This window comes from Vombatus ursinus, unplaced genomic scaffold, assembly GCF_900497805.2.
Source record: "Vombatus ursinus unplaced genomic scaffold, bare-nosed wombat genome assembly UNPS02014830.1, whole genome shotgun sequence".
Lineage (NCBI taxonomy): Eukaryota > Metazoa > Chordata > Mammalia > Diprotodontia > Vombatidae > Vombatus > Vombatus ursinus.
Window position 1 is genome coordinate 10,876,167 of NW_020954608.1, and position 14,135 is coordinate 10,890,301.

Consider the following 14,135-nt stretch of genomic DNA (forward strand, 5'->3'; position numbering starts at 1 on the left):
CCTCCTCCTCCTCCTCCTCCTCCTCCTCCTCCTCCTCCTCCTCCTCTTTCTCCTCCTCCTTCTCCTTCTTCTTCTCCTCCTCCTTCTGTCTCTCTCTCCTTCTTTCTCTCTCTCTCTCTGTCTCTCATACATATTTCTTGTTCAATCATTTTCAATCACATCCTCTTTGTGACGCCATTTGAGTTTTTTTTTTTTGTTTTTTTTTGGCAAAGATGCTGGAATGGTTTGCCATTTCCTTCTCCAGCTCATTTTACAGATGAGGAAGCTGAGGCCAACAGGGTATATGCTAATTTGTATAAAACCATGCATTGGTTGCATACTAATTTAGATCAGATTTGTGGATGACACAAAAGTAGAAAGGACAGCTAACACACTAGGTAACAACATCAAAATTCAAAAACATCTGGATAGGCTAGAATATCAGGCTGGATAGAATAATATGAAATTTAATAGGGATATATGTAAAACATTATATTTTGGTTCAAAAAAACCAATGACGCAAGTACAAAATCAGAGAATCATGGCAAGATAGCAATTCATCTGAAAAAGATCTGGGGATTTTAGTGGAATACGTGATTAATCAATATGGCAGCTAAGTTAATGTGATACTTGTCTACATTAAGAGAGGCATGGTATCCAGGAGCAGGAAGGTGATGCTACTACTTTATGCTACCCTTATCAGACTATTCTGTTTGATTGTAGGTAGGATGTGGATTAGCCAGAGGGTATCTCGACAGGCCAGTGGAATGGAAAAGGGCTTTGAGTTTTGCCATTTAAAGCCTATATATGGAAATGCATAAGTCTAGCCAGGAGAAAAAAAAAAAACTTAAGGAGGGCATGATAGCTGTCTTTTAATATTTGAAGGGTTGTCAATTTGCTCTCCTCAACCCCAGAGGACAGAATTTAAAAAGTGCAAGTTGCAGAGATACAGACTTAGTCTTAAGCAGGGAAATACTTCCTATCCATTAGACCAACCCCAATGCCTGAGAAGAGCACGTATTCCTCCTAACTAGAGGGTTTCAAGCAGACAAGGACTACTCGTTGGGTACATTATGGAGTCAATACTTATTTGAGTGGGACTAGATGGTGGATGAGGTCCTGGCCGAGATTCTGTGATTCTGAGACAAACTCTATACCTTGACCAATGAAGTAGCGGAAAGATGTGGGGAGGGAATCTTTGTCAATGCACGTTAGTTTGAAATTCTGAATGTTTGTGCCAACTCTGAGGTCCACCGGGATTGTCAGGAAATAGAAATTTGGTTCACATATTGGTTTCTCATCGTTTTCATCAAGAATGTTCACAGTCACCTAGAGAAAGAAGATCACCAGTTAGATGAGGGACTCCCAATCACCTCCACAGAACCATCTTCCTCTGCCATAACAATTAGACATTTTAAAATATACATCTATATGACACAGCAAGGTGATACACTGAACTCAAATCCCGTCTCAGACACTTTCTAGCTGTCTGATCGTGGGCAAGCCATTTCACATCTGTCAGCCCCAGTCTCTTCATCTATAAAATGGGTATGATAATAGCATATACCTTCCAGGTTTGTTGTGAAAATAAAATATGATGATACTGGTAAAAAAAAAAACAATTTGCAAACCTCAAAGTGCTGTTTAAATTCTAGATATACAAAAATGATGCCAGATTGTTTCCCCTGGAATGGCTGTAGATTGCCCATACTACATTCTTCCCTCCTGTTGTGTGTGGCCAGTGAGAAGCCTGAGTTAGCAATATAGTCTATGTGGTCACAGCAGACTGGACCCAACTGGTCCCACTGAGATCAAATCCAGGACTTTGATTTCATTACCTTGGGACTCTAATCAGCTAAGCTAGGCAGGCTCAGACAGTGGCCATACTCTGATCTCCTTCACTGTTTCCTTCTAGGGCTGGTAATTTGGAGTATATACTGGCAGGTCATTCAGTTCAGTTTCTACCTTGAGCCACTAGTACCTACCTACATCCATCTGTGAAATATGGGCAAATTTAGTCTAACTTTGTAATTTAGGCATTTTGACTATTTCTAAATTTAGGACTGAAATAAAATTTTAGCTTACTCAGTCCCCCAATCAGGCATCTATTGATTTTTTAGAAAACTCTACACAATCCCCAGTTAGCCTCTGATTTAATACTATCTATCCCTGGCCAAGCCAGCAATTTTGAGTCTTTGGTTTCATTTAAAAAAAAATAAAAACACCTTAAAACCCATTGATTCAAAACAAGTTATTCCTGGGGCTGGACTTTGTTGGCATTTAGTTAAAATTTTAATTTCTGCTTAGTAGGTAGAGAAATTAGGATGAAGAATTCCATATTGCTCAAAATCTCATAGAAAATTAGGAAGAAAGCTGAGAAATAAACTCAGTTTCTTGACTTCTTCCCAAATGTTCTCTCCACTTGACCAGACTAGCTATTAGTTCAGTTTATGTTTCTTTCACACTTCTCTGAGTTTGCTGATAGAATAGGGGGAGAAATGGTTCCCTGTAAGTAGTCATTCCATTATCTTCAACTAGTTTTAATTACTGACAGTGCAACTGATCCAGTGGTTGCCCCCTTTTCCAGACATGCTTCCAGATAGGATATATCCTGCTGCAGCATATAAACAATAAGAATGAGAGTTGTGAAACTGTGCACTGCTAATGGCACGGCTGTAGAGAGCAGAGAACAAAAAGGGTCTTGTCCTAGAGTCCGCACTCCACTCTGCATCTGCTGCCTTGCCTGGTTTCAACTCCACGGAACAGGATGCCCCTTCCAGGAAAAGCTCATCACTTTTAAACTCTACCATGCTGCTAATTTAATCCTTGATTGACACCACTCCCTTAGCCTCATCTCCCTCTGATTGGAGGATTGAGTACTAAACTCCTCCCAATGCCTTCCTTTATAAAGGTCAGAAACTGAACTCTCAGCTAATCACTCCACTTTGTATTTGCTACCCTGTCTGGTTCCAATTCTTTCTTCACCAGGTCCCTCCTGATATCCTCCTCACCCCGAGGCTTTCCTGCCTCCTTTTATGTGTTGTCTCCTCATTATGATCCCCCTGAGGGCAGGGACTGTCTTTGTATTTATTCATCGTATCCCCAGCACTGAGCACTGCATGCCTGGCACATAGTAGGAATTTAATAAATGTTGACTAAATTGGATTGGATTGGATTGACATGGGTTAGGGAGAGAAGGGAATGCACTTCCTTCCTGAAAGGACACCATTCTTTCCTAGGTTGATCACCAATCCCTACTTCACCTGTTTTCTGCTGGCCTGTTTTGCCATGTGGCCACCACCCCAGAGTACTATCACCTGAGCTGCAGATCAACAGTCATGTCTCCCCACCCCCACTCCATTGGGTCCTGTCCTGGAGGTGCCTCTTTTCTGGGTCCACTTTTCCACCCAACTCCTAAAGGGGCAAGGGCCAGACTGCCTCCTCTCTTGCAACAACCATATCCACAATACTTTCCCACTTTGCTCACTCAGCTGTTTTTATCCTGGGTGAAAAAATGTCGTTACTACATCACAAGTAGGTGACTATACCTGTCACTTTTTGGGTCTTACAGCAATTAGGAAATGCAATCAGGCTCACTGTGCATGGGAATGTATGTTGTGCATTAGAATTTATTAATGGATGAAGGCAGTAGCTTGGGAATTAGGCAGTCTGCCCATTGATCCTAGCTCTTATCTTAACTCAAGATGTGCCCTTGGGCATAGAGACTTTAATTTTTTCCATTTCTACCATGTGACAGGGATCTTGCCGCTGGCTACTTTCACTCTCCTGGAAACCCTGCAATGGTATGGGAAATGTATTGATTCCTCAAAACTGTACCTAGTCCAAGAGCTACAGGTTATGTTTAGCTATTAGTGTGACTTCTTGCTGAGCTCAGAGATTCTGCCCCTAACTTTTTTCAGCCCATGATGTTCGAAAAGCTTAAGGAAAACCCGACAGGTAGGCTCTCATTACTCACAGTGGCTGTGCTGCTCTCCTCTCTGTTAGTAGCCTGTACTGTAAGGATGTGCTGCGGGACTGATTCAAAGTCGGCCTTCGTCACAAGCTGGAGCACCCCTGTTTTGGGGTTAATCCAGAATAGGCCCATGTATTGGACAGTGGAGCCCCCAGTGAGAATGGAGTAGGTGATATCACTTTGTGGGTAGTCTTCATCCCTTGCATGAACCTGCCCAATGCGTGATTGAACTGAAAGGAACAAAGCATTTCAGATGAGTACTTTTTAAAACAATTTTTATTTTTATTTTTATTTTTTGCAGAGGGGAGGGCAGAAGGAAAGAATATGTGCTGGAATAGATATGTCTCCAATCACCAGAGGGAGGCAGTATTGTAACCGTGGCTAGAGTGCTAGCATTAGGAAGTTGTTCAGCTGTTGTCACCACCCACTCTTCATGACCCTGTGAATTATACTGTCCATGAGGTTTTCTTGTCAAAGATACTGGAACGATTTGCCATTTCCTTCTCCAGTGGATTAAGGTCTTCCTGACTCCAGGCTCAGAGTTCTACCTGGGTTTAAATCTTGGCTCTGGAATGTATCAGCAGTGTGACCCTGGGCCAGTCATATAACTGCTATGATCCTCAGTTTTCTCATTGGTGAACTGACTATGACCTTGTAGTAACTACCTCATAGGGTTGTTAAAAGGCTCAAAAGACATAATGTATCTAAATTACTTTGCAAACTTCTTAGCAACATAAAGACGTTCATTAGTATTGTCATTGTAGGGCTAAGGATTTCAGGGACTTCTTTTTAAGATCCATGGGGTGCTAGAGTCCTAATCCTTATCACCTCCATTTATTGACCTCAGAGGATAGTCTGCCGGCTTCTGCAATGGCTTTAGCTCTTCGTTTATAGTTTTTCTCTTCACCTCACTTTGTGTTTATGCTGTATAGTTTACTGGTTTTAAACTTACCCCGAATTATTTTTTTTTAAGGGAGTGCAAAAAATTTTGGCCCAGAGGAGGAATGTAACCTCTGGCACTTGAACTCAGGTCTTCTGACTCTGCCAAATATTCTATCCGCTACACTATATAATGTAACCTACACCACACCATAATGTAATCTTAATCTTCCCAGACTTGGGGCAATTCCCTTAAGAACAAACTTGTGACATTGTATCACAGAAGGAAGGATTTGGCTCCTGATTGGCTGAGAGAACTCTAAGCTGAGATGCTTCTTAAGACAGAAAGACTTAGGAAAGGAACAGGCAGAGAGCAAACTTTTGAATGTCAGATGGGAGATCTCTCTGCAGCCACAGAGATGTGGGAAGGTAGCCCTTGACATGTCCCTTGATTCCCCTGCACATGCAATCCGAGAGGCTGATGTAAGTTAAAATATGAGAGAAATTATGAATGGACTTTCCTGATGAGACCATTCTCCCCTTGGTTGAGGTGAGATTTTATTTTACTCACCTACTCATTTGTCTTTTTTCCTCTGCACTAATGTGTATTACTTCCCCCAATTTCTGCTTACCGCTTGCTTAGATAAATGTGTTTGCTTGATATCTGAGACTGTTTTGTGTGGAACCAGCATGAAGACAAAGTTAACTCCCTAGGTGGCCAAGAGTAAGCTAAGTGTCACCTTCCCGTTTAGAGTGATCACGGAGAGTGATGTTTATCATGAACTTCAAAAGAATCAGACTCCTAGACTACAAATATTTGATGTGTGGTCGACAGACACGATTTGAGCCTAATTCCCTCCTGGAGAGAGAGGAGTGGAGAACTGATCATTTGGCCACGTTCTTCCTTTTGCTCCCCACAAAGGCAGAAACCCTAGTCTTCCTTAAAAAATGAGGCAGGCCAGATCTCAGATCAGATAGCTACATATCCATGCCACACATAGGCCAGCCATTTTATATCATATGGAAGTATCCACAGCTACATTACACAGATGAGAAAATTGAATCTCACTGAGGTAAAAATCATTTGCCTGGAGTTTTTGTTGTTGTTAAGTCATTTCAGTGATGTCCAACTCTTCATAACCGCATTTGGAGTTTTCTTGGCGAAGATACTGGAGTGGTTGGTTATTTCCTTCTGTAGCTTGTTTTGCAGATAAGGAAACTGAAGTGACTTGTCCAAGGTCACACAGCTAGTAAGTGTCTGAGGCCGGTGTGAACTCAGGAAGATGAGGCTTCCTGCCTTCAGGACCAGAGCTCTATCCACTGCATCACCTAGCTGTCCCTGCCCAGAGTTACCTGGCTAGTAAATGGCAGATCTGGGACTTGAACTCAGGCCTTCTGACTCTGTCTAATATTCTATCCGCTATACTCTGCTGTCTGTACTCTTTTTTTATGGGGGGGGGGACAATCAGGGTTAAGTGACTTGCCCAGGGTCACATAGCTAATAAGTGTCTGAGGCTGAATTTGAACTCAGATCCTCCTGACTCCAGGACCTGTGCTCTATCCACTATGCCACTTAGCTGCCCTTATACTCTTTTTAAAAACCTCTCTCACTATGTTATTCATTTGTTATGATAATCTTTGGGAGTATATTTTTAAAAACAACCTTCACAAAGCATACTAGACCAATTCCCAAGTTAGTCAGTGAGTCAGTCAACAAACATTTAAGTGCCTACTAGGTACCAGGCACTATGTTAAATGCTGGGGATACAAAGAAAGACAACAGATCATCCCTGCCCTCAAGGAGCTTACAGTCTAAATGGGGAGACAACATGCAAACAACCATCTACATACAAGATACATACAGTTCAAATGGAAAGTCAGACAAGTTAGCTGGAGGAGGTGAGAGGGGCTGGCCAGAAAGCAGGATATGGCAGCTTCCTCCTTCCATCTCTAAACTGAATAAAATACAATTTTTCCAAAAGACTTCTAGACGCATGCCCTATTAACTCCCTGAAGCTAAGGCATAGGGATTGGAAAAGATTTTGTTTTCCTTTCTTTTGGTAAGCTGAATATCAGAGAAAGAGAGCCAGCAGGGAGAGAAAATGAAGTGAAGAGGTACTATGCCATAAGTAGTTTGTGTTTGTAAGAACTGTGTTGTTGGAGGTCCAAGGTAGAGAGAGATGGCAGAAACCTAAGCAAAGAACTGCTCTTGTAACTAAGATTGAAGCTGTCACTCTAGGGTTATTTTTGTACATTAAATTTTAAACTGGGAGAGATGGGAAGAAATCAATCAGAATACTAACTTGAGAGTTCATTCTTAAAATGGGAGATAGCGTTTGCTTGTTTGTTGCTAAGATTGTTGCTAAGCAGAGAATTTAAGAAACTTCAAGAAAGATGAACATGAAGGAAGTTTCCTTATGAATGAAGGAAAGAATGAAAATGCATTTATTAAGTGCCAAATGCTAGGAATACAACTGCAAAAGCCTTGCCTTCAAGGAGGTTATATTCCTTTTTTTTTGGCAAGGCAGTCGGGGTTAAGTGACTTGCCCAGGGTCACACAGCTAGTGAGTATCATGTGTCTGAGGTCAGATTTGAACTCAGGTCCTCCTGACTCCAGGACCGGTGCTCTATCCACTGTGCCACCTAGCTGCCCCATTATATTCTACTTTTAATCTATATCAGAGGAATGTTATGAAAGGAGACCTTTTTTTTTTCTTTTTAAAAAGAAGAGCCAAGTAAAAATCTGAGAGGTAGATAGCAGAGATGACAGGAGAGCTTGGGATGCATAAATAGCAAATAGGCATCAAAGGGAATCTCATGTTTTTTCAGTAAACAGGTGAGAGAAACTAAATTTTCCAGTAAATGACACTTGGGCGGCCGTGTCAATTTTGGAAATTAAGCGGTACAACAGGCATTTCCCAACTGTGAGTAACTATGTAAAATGAGACTTATGTGCTTACCAGTGCATGCCCTCTCTGAAGAGACAGTGGAAAAAAGCCTTAACTTTGGCCTGAGGAGATCTTGGTGATAATCCCATCTCTGATGCTGATTAGCTGTGTGACTTTGAGCAAGTCACTTAGCCTCTAAGGGCCTCACTTTACTCCTCTGTAAAATTCACTCCATGGCTTCTGAGGTTACCCCCACCACTAGATCTAGTAATCCTGATGAGATAATAGCACAGTGCCTGGTACATAGTAGGTGCTTGTTCCCTTTCCCCCACCCCCAAAAGAATACATCCTTTGGCTCTAGATTTCTATCAATAGCACTATCATTTTATTTTATTTTTGTTGTTTGGTCATGTCCAACTCTTTGTGGCCCCATTTGGGGTTTTCTTGGCAAAGATCTTGGAGTGGTTTGCCATCAGCTCATTTTACAGACGAGGAAACGGAGGCCAATAGGATTGAATGACTTGCCCAAGGTCACACAGCTAATAAATGTCAGGGGCCAGATTTGAACTCAGGAAGATGAGTCTTCCTGATTCCCATCCCAGTGCTCTATCCACTGACTGCCATCATTTTATTCCCTATCTGCTTTACTCACCTGACTTCAATTCTAAAACTTCAAATACATAGGAAGCACTATCAAACTGTAGAAGATGTTCATTTTCTGGAATTGTATGGATATAAATGTAGATGGTATCTGAAAAAGGAACAGAGAGAATATTCTGAAATTTTAAAGTTCTCTTCTGGCATCTTCTTTTGAATACATGTGTGTCAACTAACCTATTTATTTCTGCTGTCATGGCAGAACAACTGTCAGGTAAGAAGTCAAGGGTACACTTACTTTTATAGTAAGGAGATGCAATGTCCTGCACCTGGATTATTAAAGCATATTCATTCCCAACTGCTAGATTACTTGAATCTTCATAATCCAGATCACCCATCAGCTAGATGAAAAATCAATGGATCTTAGGTCATACTGGGAAAAATTCACACACTGTAAATAACATTAGCAACATTATCCTTCCTTTCAAAAAATTGAAGTGCTAAGGGTGGGGTGATGGTGAATGGGGAAGAAGACAAAGAGACATCTTCCAAATTATTTATACACTTTCAAGTATACAAAATATCTTATGTGTAGGATACCCCCAAACTTTTAGCACTATTTTGGGACCCCCTACATACATTGTCTCATATGAATCTCACAGCAAAACTGTGAGCTAGCTACTATGGATATTATTACGCCTATTTTGCAGATAAGGAAACTGAGAGAATTTAGATGACTTGGCCATGGTACTCTGTAAAAAGTAGATTTTGAACCCAGGATTTCCTGCCTCTGAGTCTAATATTTCCTTCTTTGGCCTATGCCATTCTTTTCCATTAGAGACTTAACTTGGTCTTCGAATATAAAATTCCCTCTCACCTTCTTTTCTTTTTATCCCCCTTCCTTTTTCTTTATCTCTCCACCCCCCCCTTCCTAGTTCCTTTCCAGATTCTGATTCAATTTAAGTGCTGAATAGTTATGAATGGCTCAAGGCTAAAAAAAAAATTGATTCAATTCTTTTTCCCCATCCCAAACTATAGATTAATAGTTCAAAATGGGATGACAACACTCCACCGCTCCCTCCAGTTTTCCTCAAATAAATTTTTGTATACATATATTTTGTTTCATCTTCATTTCCTTCCCAAAGAGTCATCCTTTTTAACAAAGCATAAAAAAAAGGTTGAGGGGGGTGGGGGGGAGCAGTTCTGCAAAACGAATTAACAAATTAACCGAGTCAGATAATATTTTCAATGTGCCAGACCCACAGACTCTACCATTCCAATGAGCAGAGTTCATACACCTTCTCATCTCTTCTTGGCCAAACTTGATCCTTACAATAAAACATCATTCAGTTTCATTTCTGTTTATGTGTTTCCACTAATTTTTTTTACATTCATTGCATATACTGTTCCTTGTTCTGCTTATTCCCTTTGACTTTGCCTGCTCATTAGGTGAGGAGTGGGAATGCCCATACTCCATCTTTCCATTGTTTTCAATAGAGTTTCTACTGCTTATATTAAAAATGCACTAGCATCCTGTACCATTAGGAAACAGCATGGAACAAAGAAAGGAACACTGGATTTGGAGTCAGAGGACCAGAGTTCAAGTTCTGACTCTTCTGCTTACTATCTACATGACCTTGGACAAACTCTCTAAGCCTCAGTTTCCTCACTTGAAAAATGAGGAACTGGGCCTAGATCAATGCTTCTTTAACTATGTGTTGTGACCCTAAATGGGGTCTTGAAAAATCTGGCAACAGTAAAAGGTTTCTGAATGAGCAATGACCAAAAATTAATGAAAAATTAAAAGCATAATGAATCTGGTTGCAACTTCACTGCAGGCTTGGTTCTGAACACAAAGCATGTGCACTTTGCACTGCACACGCCATCACACCATGCAACTGCCAACCAAAGCTGCCAAAACTCAAACAGGGGTCTGGAGTGGAAAAAGTTTAAGAAGCCCTTCGATGACCTCTGAGGTCATCTTTTAGTGCTTTTAAATCTGTTCTCCCCTTGTACTTTTATGCTTCAGATCAAGGTTTTTGAAAAAATAGAAACACTTAAACCTACTGAATGACCATGGAGTCACAAATTTTTAAAAATAGTATATCATACAAGCCCTTAGAGCTTCAGCATCATTGTATGTTACTACATGCAACAAACTGTTCCCATAGCCTGATAAAATAATGAGGAAATGTCAGAAGTCTTTCAAAATGAGCTATATCAGCCACATTCTCTTGCTGCAGCAGTTAGCTGGTACATGTCTTTCCTGGGGGTAGCCAACATACCCTACAATCTATAGCAACATTCCCAAGATTCTCCTTTAATAACAGAGATCATTGGCTTACCAAAATTTTCCCAGAGCCGTCTGAATCCTGAAAAAACTTTCCATTGCTTCCTACTCCAGATAGATTAGTGAAATTGAACTGGTTGTTTGGTGCTTCAGCATCATTATCAAAGCAATGGTCCACTAGATCCAGAAGCACCATTTTCTTGGTTTGTTCAGGCACAGATATGCTGTTGAAAAGATCTGGTTCAGTGTTTTTCCCAATTGACAAATGGCTCCTAGGCACTTGCCACTAGCCATGTGTGGGATACTTCAACTTCAATTTGTTTATATTTAACAGGCATTTATTAAGTATTTACTGTGGGTCCAGGAGTATACTAGGTAGTATGGGGAAGGGAAGGGAAGGGAAAGGAAGGGAAAGGGGAAGGGAGAGGAGAGGAAGGGAGGAGAGGAAAGGGGAGGGGAGGGGAGGGGAAAAGAGGGAGAAGGAAAGGGGGAAGGGGGAAAGGAAGGGAAAAGAGAAGGAAAGAAGGAAGGGAGGGATAGAGGGAAAGAAAGAAAGGAGAAAGGAAGGGAAGAAAAGAGGAGAGAGGAGGAAAAGCATTTATTAAGTATAGTCTTGCTAGGTACTGTGCTAAGGAACTGAGGCTGTTGAGCTTGGAGAAGAGAAGACTTTAGGGTGCACATCAGACATCTGAGAGTTCTTGCCTGTTGGGGAGATTTGCAGTGCTACTATTTATCATTGGTATGATCTGGCTTCATAGGATCCTTAGATCTAGTACAACTCTATCATTTTACACATGAGAAAACTGAGGCCCAAAGAGAATAAATCTGCCTAATGTCAAACAGGAAGTAGGTAGATTCAAACCTACAGATTCTCTAATTCCAAATCTAGCACTTTCTCTACAATATGGTGTTGGTGTGTTTCAAGGACTCTGACATCAGAGAAGGGCCTCCTGACCCCAAGCTGTGTTGTCAAGAGTTGTGTTTTCTGATTCAGGTTTTGTACGAGGTTTAAAAATAATGTATTTTTCTGAATTGTAGGCATAACTGTAGGTTCTTCCCATAAACACTAGTTGTTAGAGAGTTGGTCCCTGGAGAACGATTATGAATGCCACCTCTTGGAGCTAGAGGAGAATAGCAAAACTAACTGTGGAGGACAGTGAAAAAAGCTGACATAAGAATGCCCATCCTCAGAGGAGCTGCTGAGAGTATCAGGAAACAGGAACCACAGAAGATTGTCTTGCTTAAGGAGAGCTATAGTAGAACTGCAGAGGGAATAGTGCCACGGGGAATAGTGATCAGTGGAAGGAAGTGATCAATCAGAAGCAAGCAGAGACAGAGGGGAGCAATTATGTGGAAGATAAAAATGCCCTGGCCACTTCCTTGCTAGAGCCCTAGACAGGGTAGTACTGTAAGTCACAGATATGGTACAGGTCTGTGAGGGAACGGTTGCTTATTGCTTTCCACGGGCTCAAAAATGTCTTCTCTATTTCCAAATCTGTTACCTTCTCAATCAAATTCTTTATCTTTTGATCCTTTGATCCTATGTGCTTGTAAAGGGAGCCAGTGAATCTCCTTGGGAGGAAATGCTAAGAGATATCAAGATCATCTTGGTGGGGACAAGAAGGCAGAAAAATGAGAAATCTCTCAAGGTACACCTGGACCCATTGTGTCAAAAGGATACAAGAGAGTTATGCGTAGGAATGTTTTGAAAAATGCTTACATAAATGTGAGCTATTATTGTTAGAGAAATACAATGAGTACAGCTTTGTTCAAAGTCACTGTTTGAGATGAACCCTCAAAATGGAGTGTAGATCAACAAGCTGGAAAAAAGATGATGGAGACAACGAGAAACATTATAGTTGTATCGAAGTGAGTTTCTATATTTCTAAAATGGAGATGATAATGGAGGATCTTTAGACCATCACTGTCTCTTTTACTTCTGGGGCCAAACGTTTCTCCTTCATCATCTCCACAGTCCTCCTGGATAAGTTTGGAAATAGCTCACCAGAAGCTGAGCAAAGTCTGACAGCAAGGACGGCTGTTGGCTGCTGAGAAGAGACGGGTCTTACTTTCTGGAAAGAAGCCACCCTAGCTAGCATGGATAACTGAGGTTGCCTGATGCCTTGCTCGGCCAAAATGCCTTTGTGTTTTCTTACAAACTGGTGTCTATGCATTTTGAGTCCTGGGCTGAGCATCCACACTACTATGGTTTTAGCTGATTTATCAGCTGCAGCAGGTTCTCTTCTAAAGTTTAAAAAAAAAGCCACAACAATACAAAAACCCAAACAGTTCTCTGTTTAGAAAAATAAAGCTAGAGATGGAGTAGTCCAAGACCTTGTCCAGGAGGCAAGGGAGGTGTGCCACTCTTGCAGATCTGAGAGAGGTTTAAGGTGGCAGCATTTGAAGACCCACAAGTTTGGGATCCAAAAGTTCAGGGACATGGAGAGAAGATCTGTCATATTGTCCTTCAGGGCCATGCTGGGGACGGCTTTTGGTTTCTTCCCTGCCACGTGCTATTTTTAATCTCAAACTGGCATCATTTAAAACCACATTGTCCCCATCCATCATGTCACCTGCCACTGAAAGCAGCTGCTTTGGCTACCTTGCAAACATGACCTTGGTTTATTTGCCATCCAAAGGTGAAAGAACCAGGCTGCATTGCAGAATAGGCTGTCATTAGTTTCTGCTCTTGCTCACGAACAGCTTGTGATGTGCTCTCACCCAAATGCCTGACAATTTACGACCAGAACACGAGCTGTCAGGCAAAGCCTTTGATGCCTCCAACCAGTAATGCTTGTTCATCACCCGTTAGGCACAGGAGTAGACCCTCCGTCATGGATAAGAGCTGTCAAACTCTGGAGACCTTCCCGAGAGCTTGAAGCAAGTGGCTGGGAACAGAATGAGGTTTATGCTCTTCTTATCTTATCGATGGGAGCTTCCTGATTCTCTGGCACGGAACCAGGGCGACCTCGACAATCCCAGCTGCTCTCGCCCGGCTTGATTTCACATCTCACTTGCCATTCTGCCAGCTCTTGAACACTCTCTCAGAAAGAAGGACACTTCTCTGGTCTCGTGATAGAGGAATAAATATTCGAGGGCCAAGATTCATCCGAGAGCTTGCAGAGGGGGAGTTTGTTTTTAAGTATCCCTGCTGTCATCCTCTTTTTACTCAAATAAACAAATAAGACTTGCAACTTGGATATAGATAAGGGTAGAATTGCAGGAGGCAGCAAGAGTGGGAGAAATGTGAGGCAATATCAGGGGTGTGCTGGTAAATGTTTAATAACCATATCTCTGGAAATAAAATATTCACAGGGCACACTTTTCAGTGTAATCTGAAGGATTAACATTTTCTTCATTACTTTCTTAAGTCCAGACAACCAATAAAACAGGCCCTAATTTGTAGCATTAGTTGATTTTCAAGGTGTAAATGCTCACACTGAAAATTTAACCATCAGCTCTCAAAAGCCACTTCAGGCTCGCTCCAGTACACTCCTGTGTTTCTTAACATTGCAGATCTGCTAATAAC

General features: G+C 41.5%; 1 protein-coding gene across 1 annotated transcript in view; it reads right to left on the reverse strand.

The window, feature by feature from the left end:
- Positions 1–14,135, reverse strand: part of CDHR3 (cadherin related family member 3) — a gene marked incomplete at its 5' end in the record, with an annotated part of 104,345 nt that overhangs the window by 24,675 nt on the left and 65,535 nt on the right. Inside the window, 5 exons of the mRNA XM_027838885.1 lie at positions 1,137–1,308; positions 3,956–4,182; positions 8,372–8,470; positions 8,615–8,717; positions 10,662–10,830. Coding sequence (XP_027694686.1) covers positions 1,137–1,308; positions 3,956–4,182; positions 8,372–8,470; positions 8,615–8,717; positions 10,662–10,830 — 770 coding nt within the window. The remainder of the gene's footprint in view (positions 1–1,136; positions 1,309–3,955; positions 4,183–8,371; positions 8,471–8,614; positions 8,718–10,661; positions 10,831–14,135) is intronic.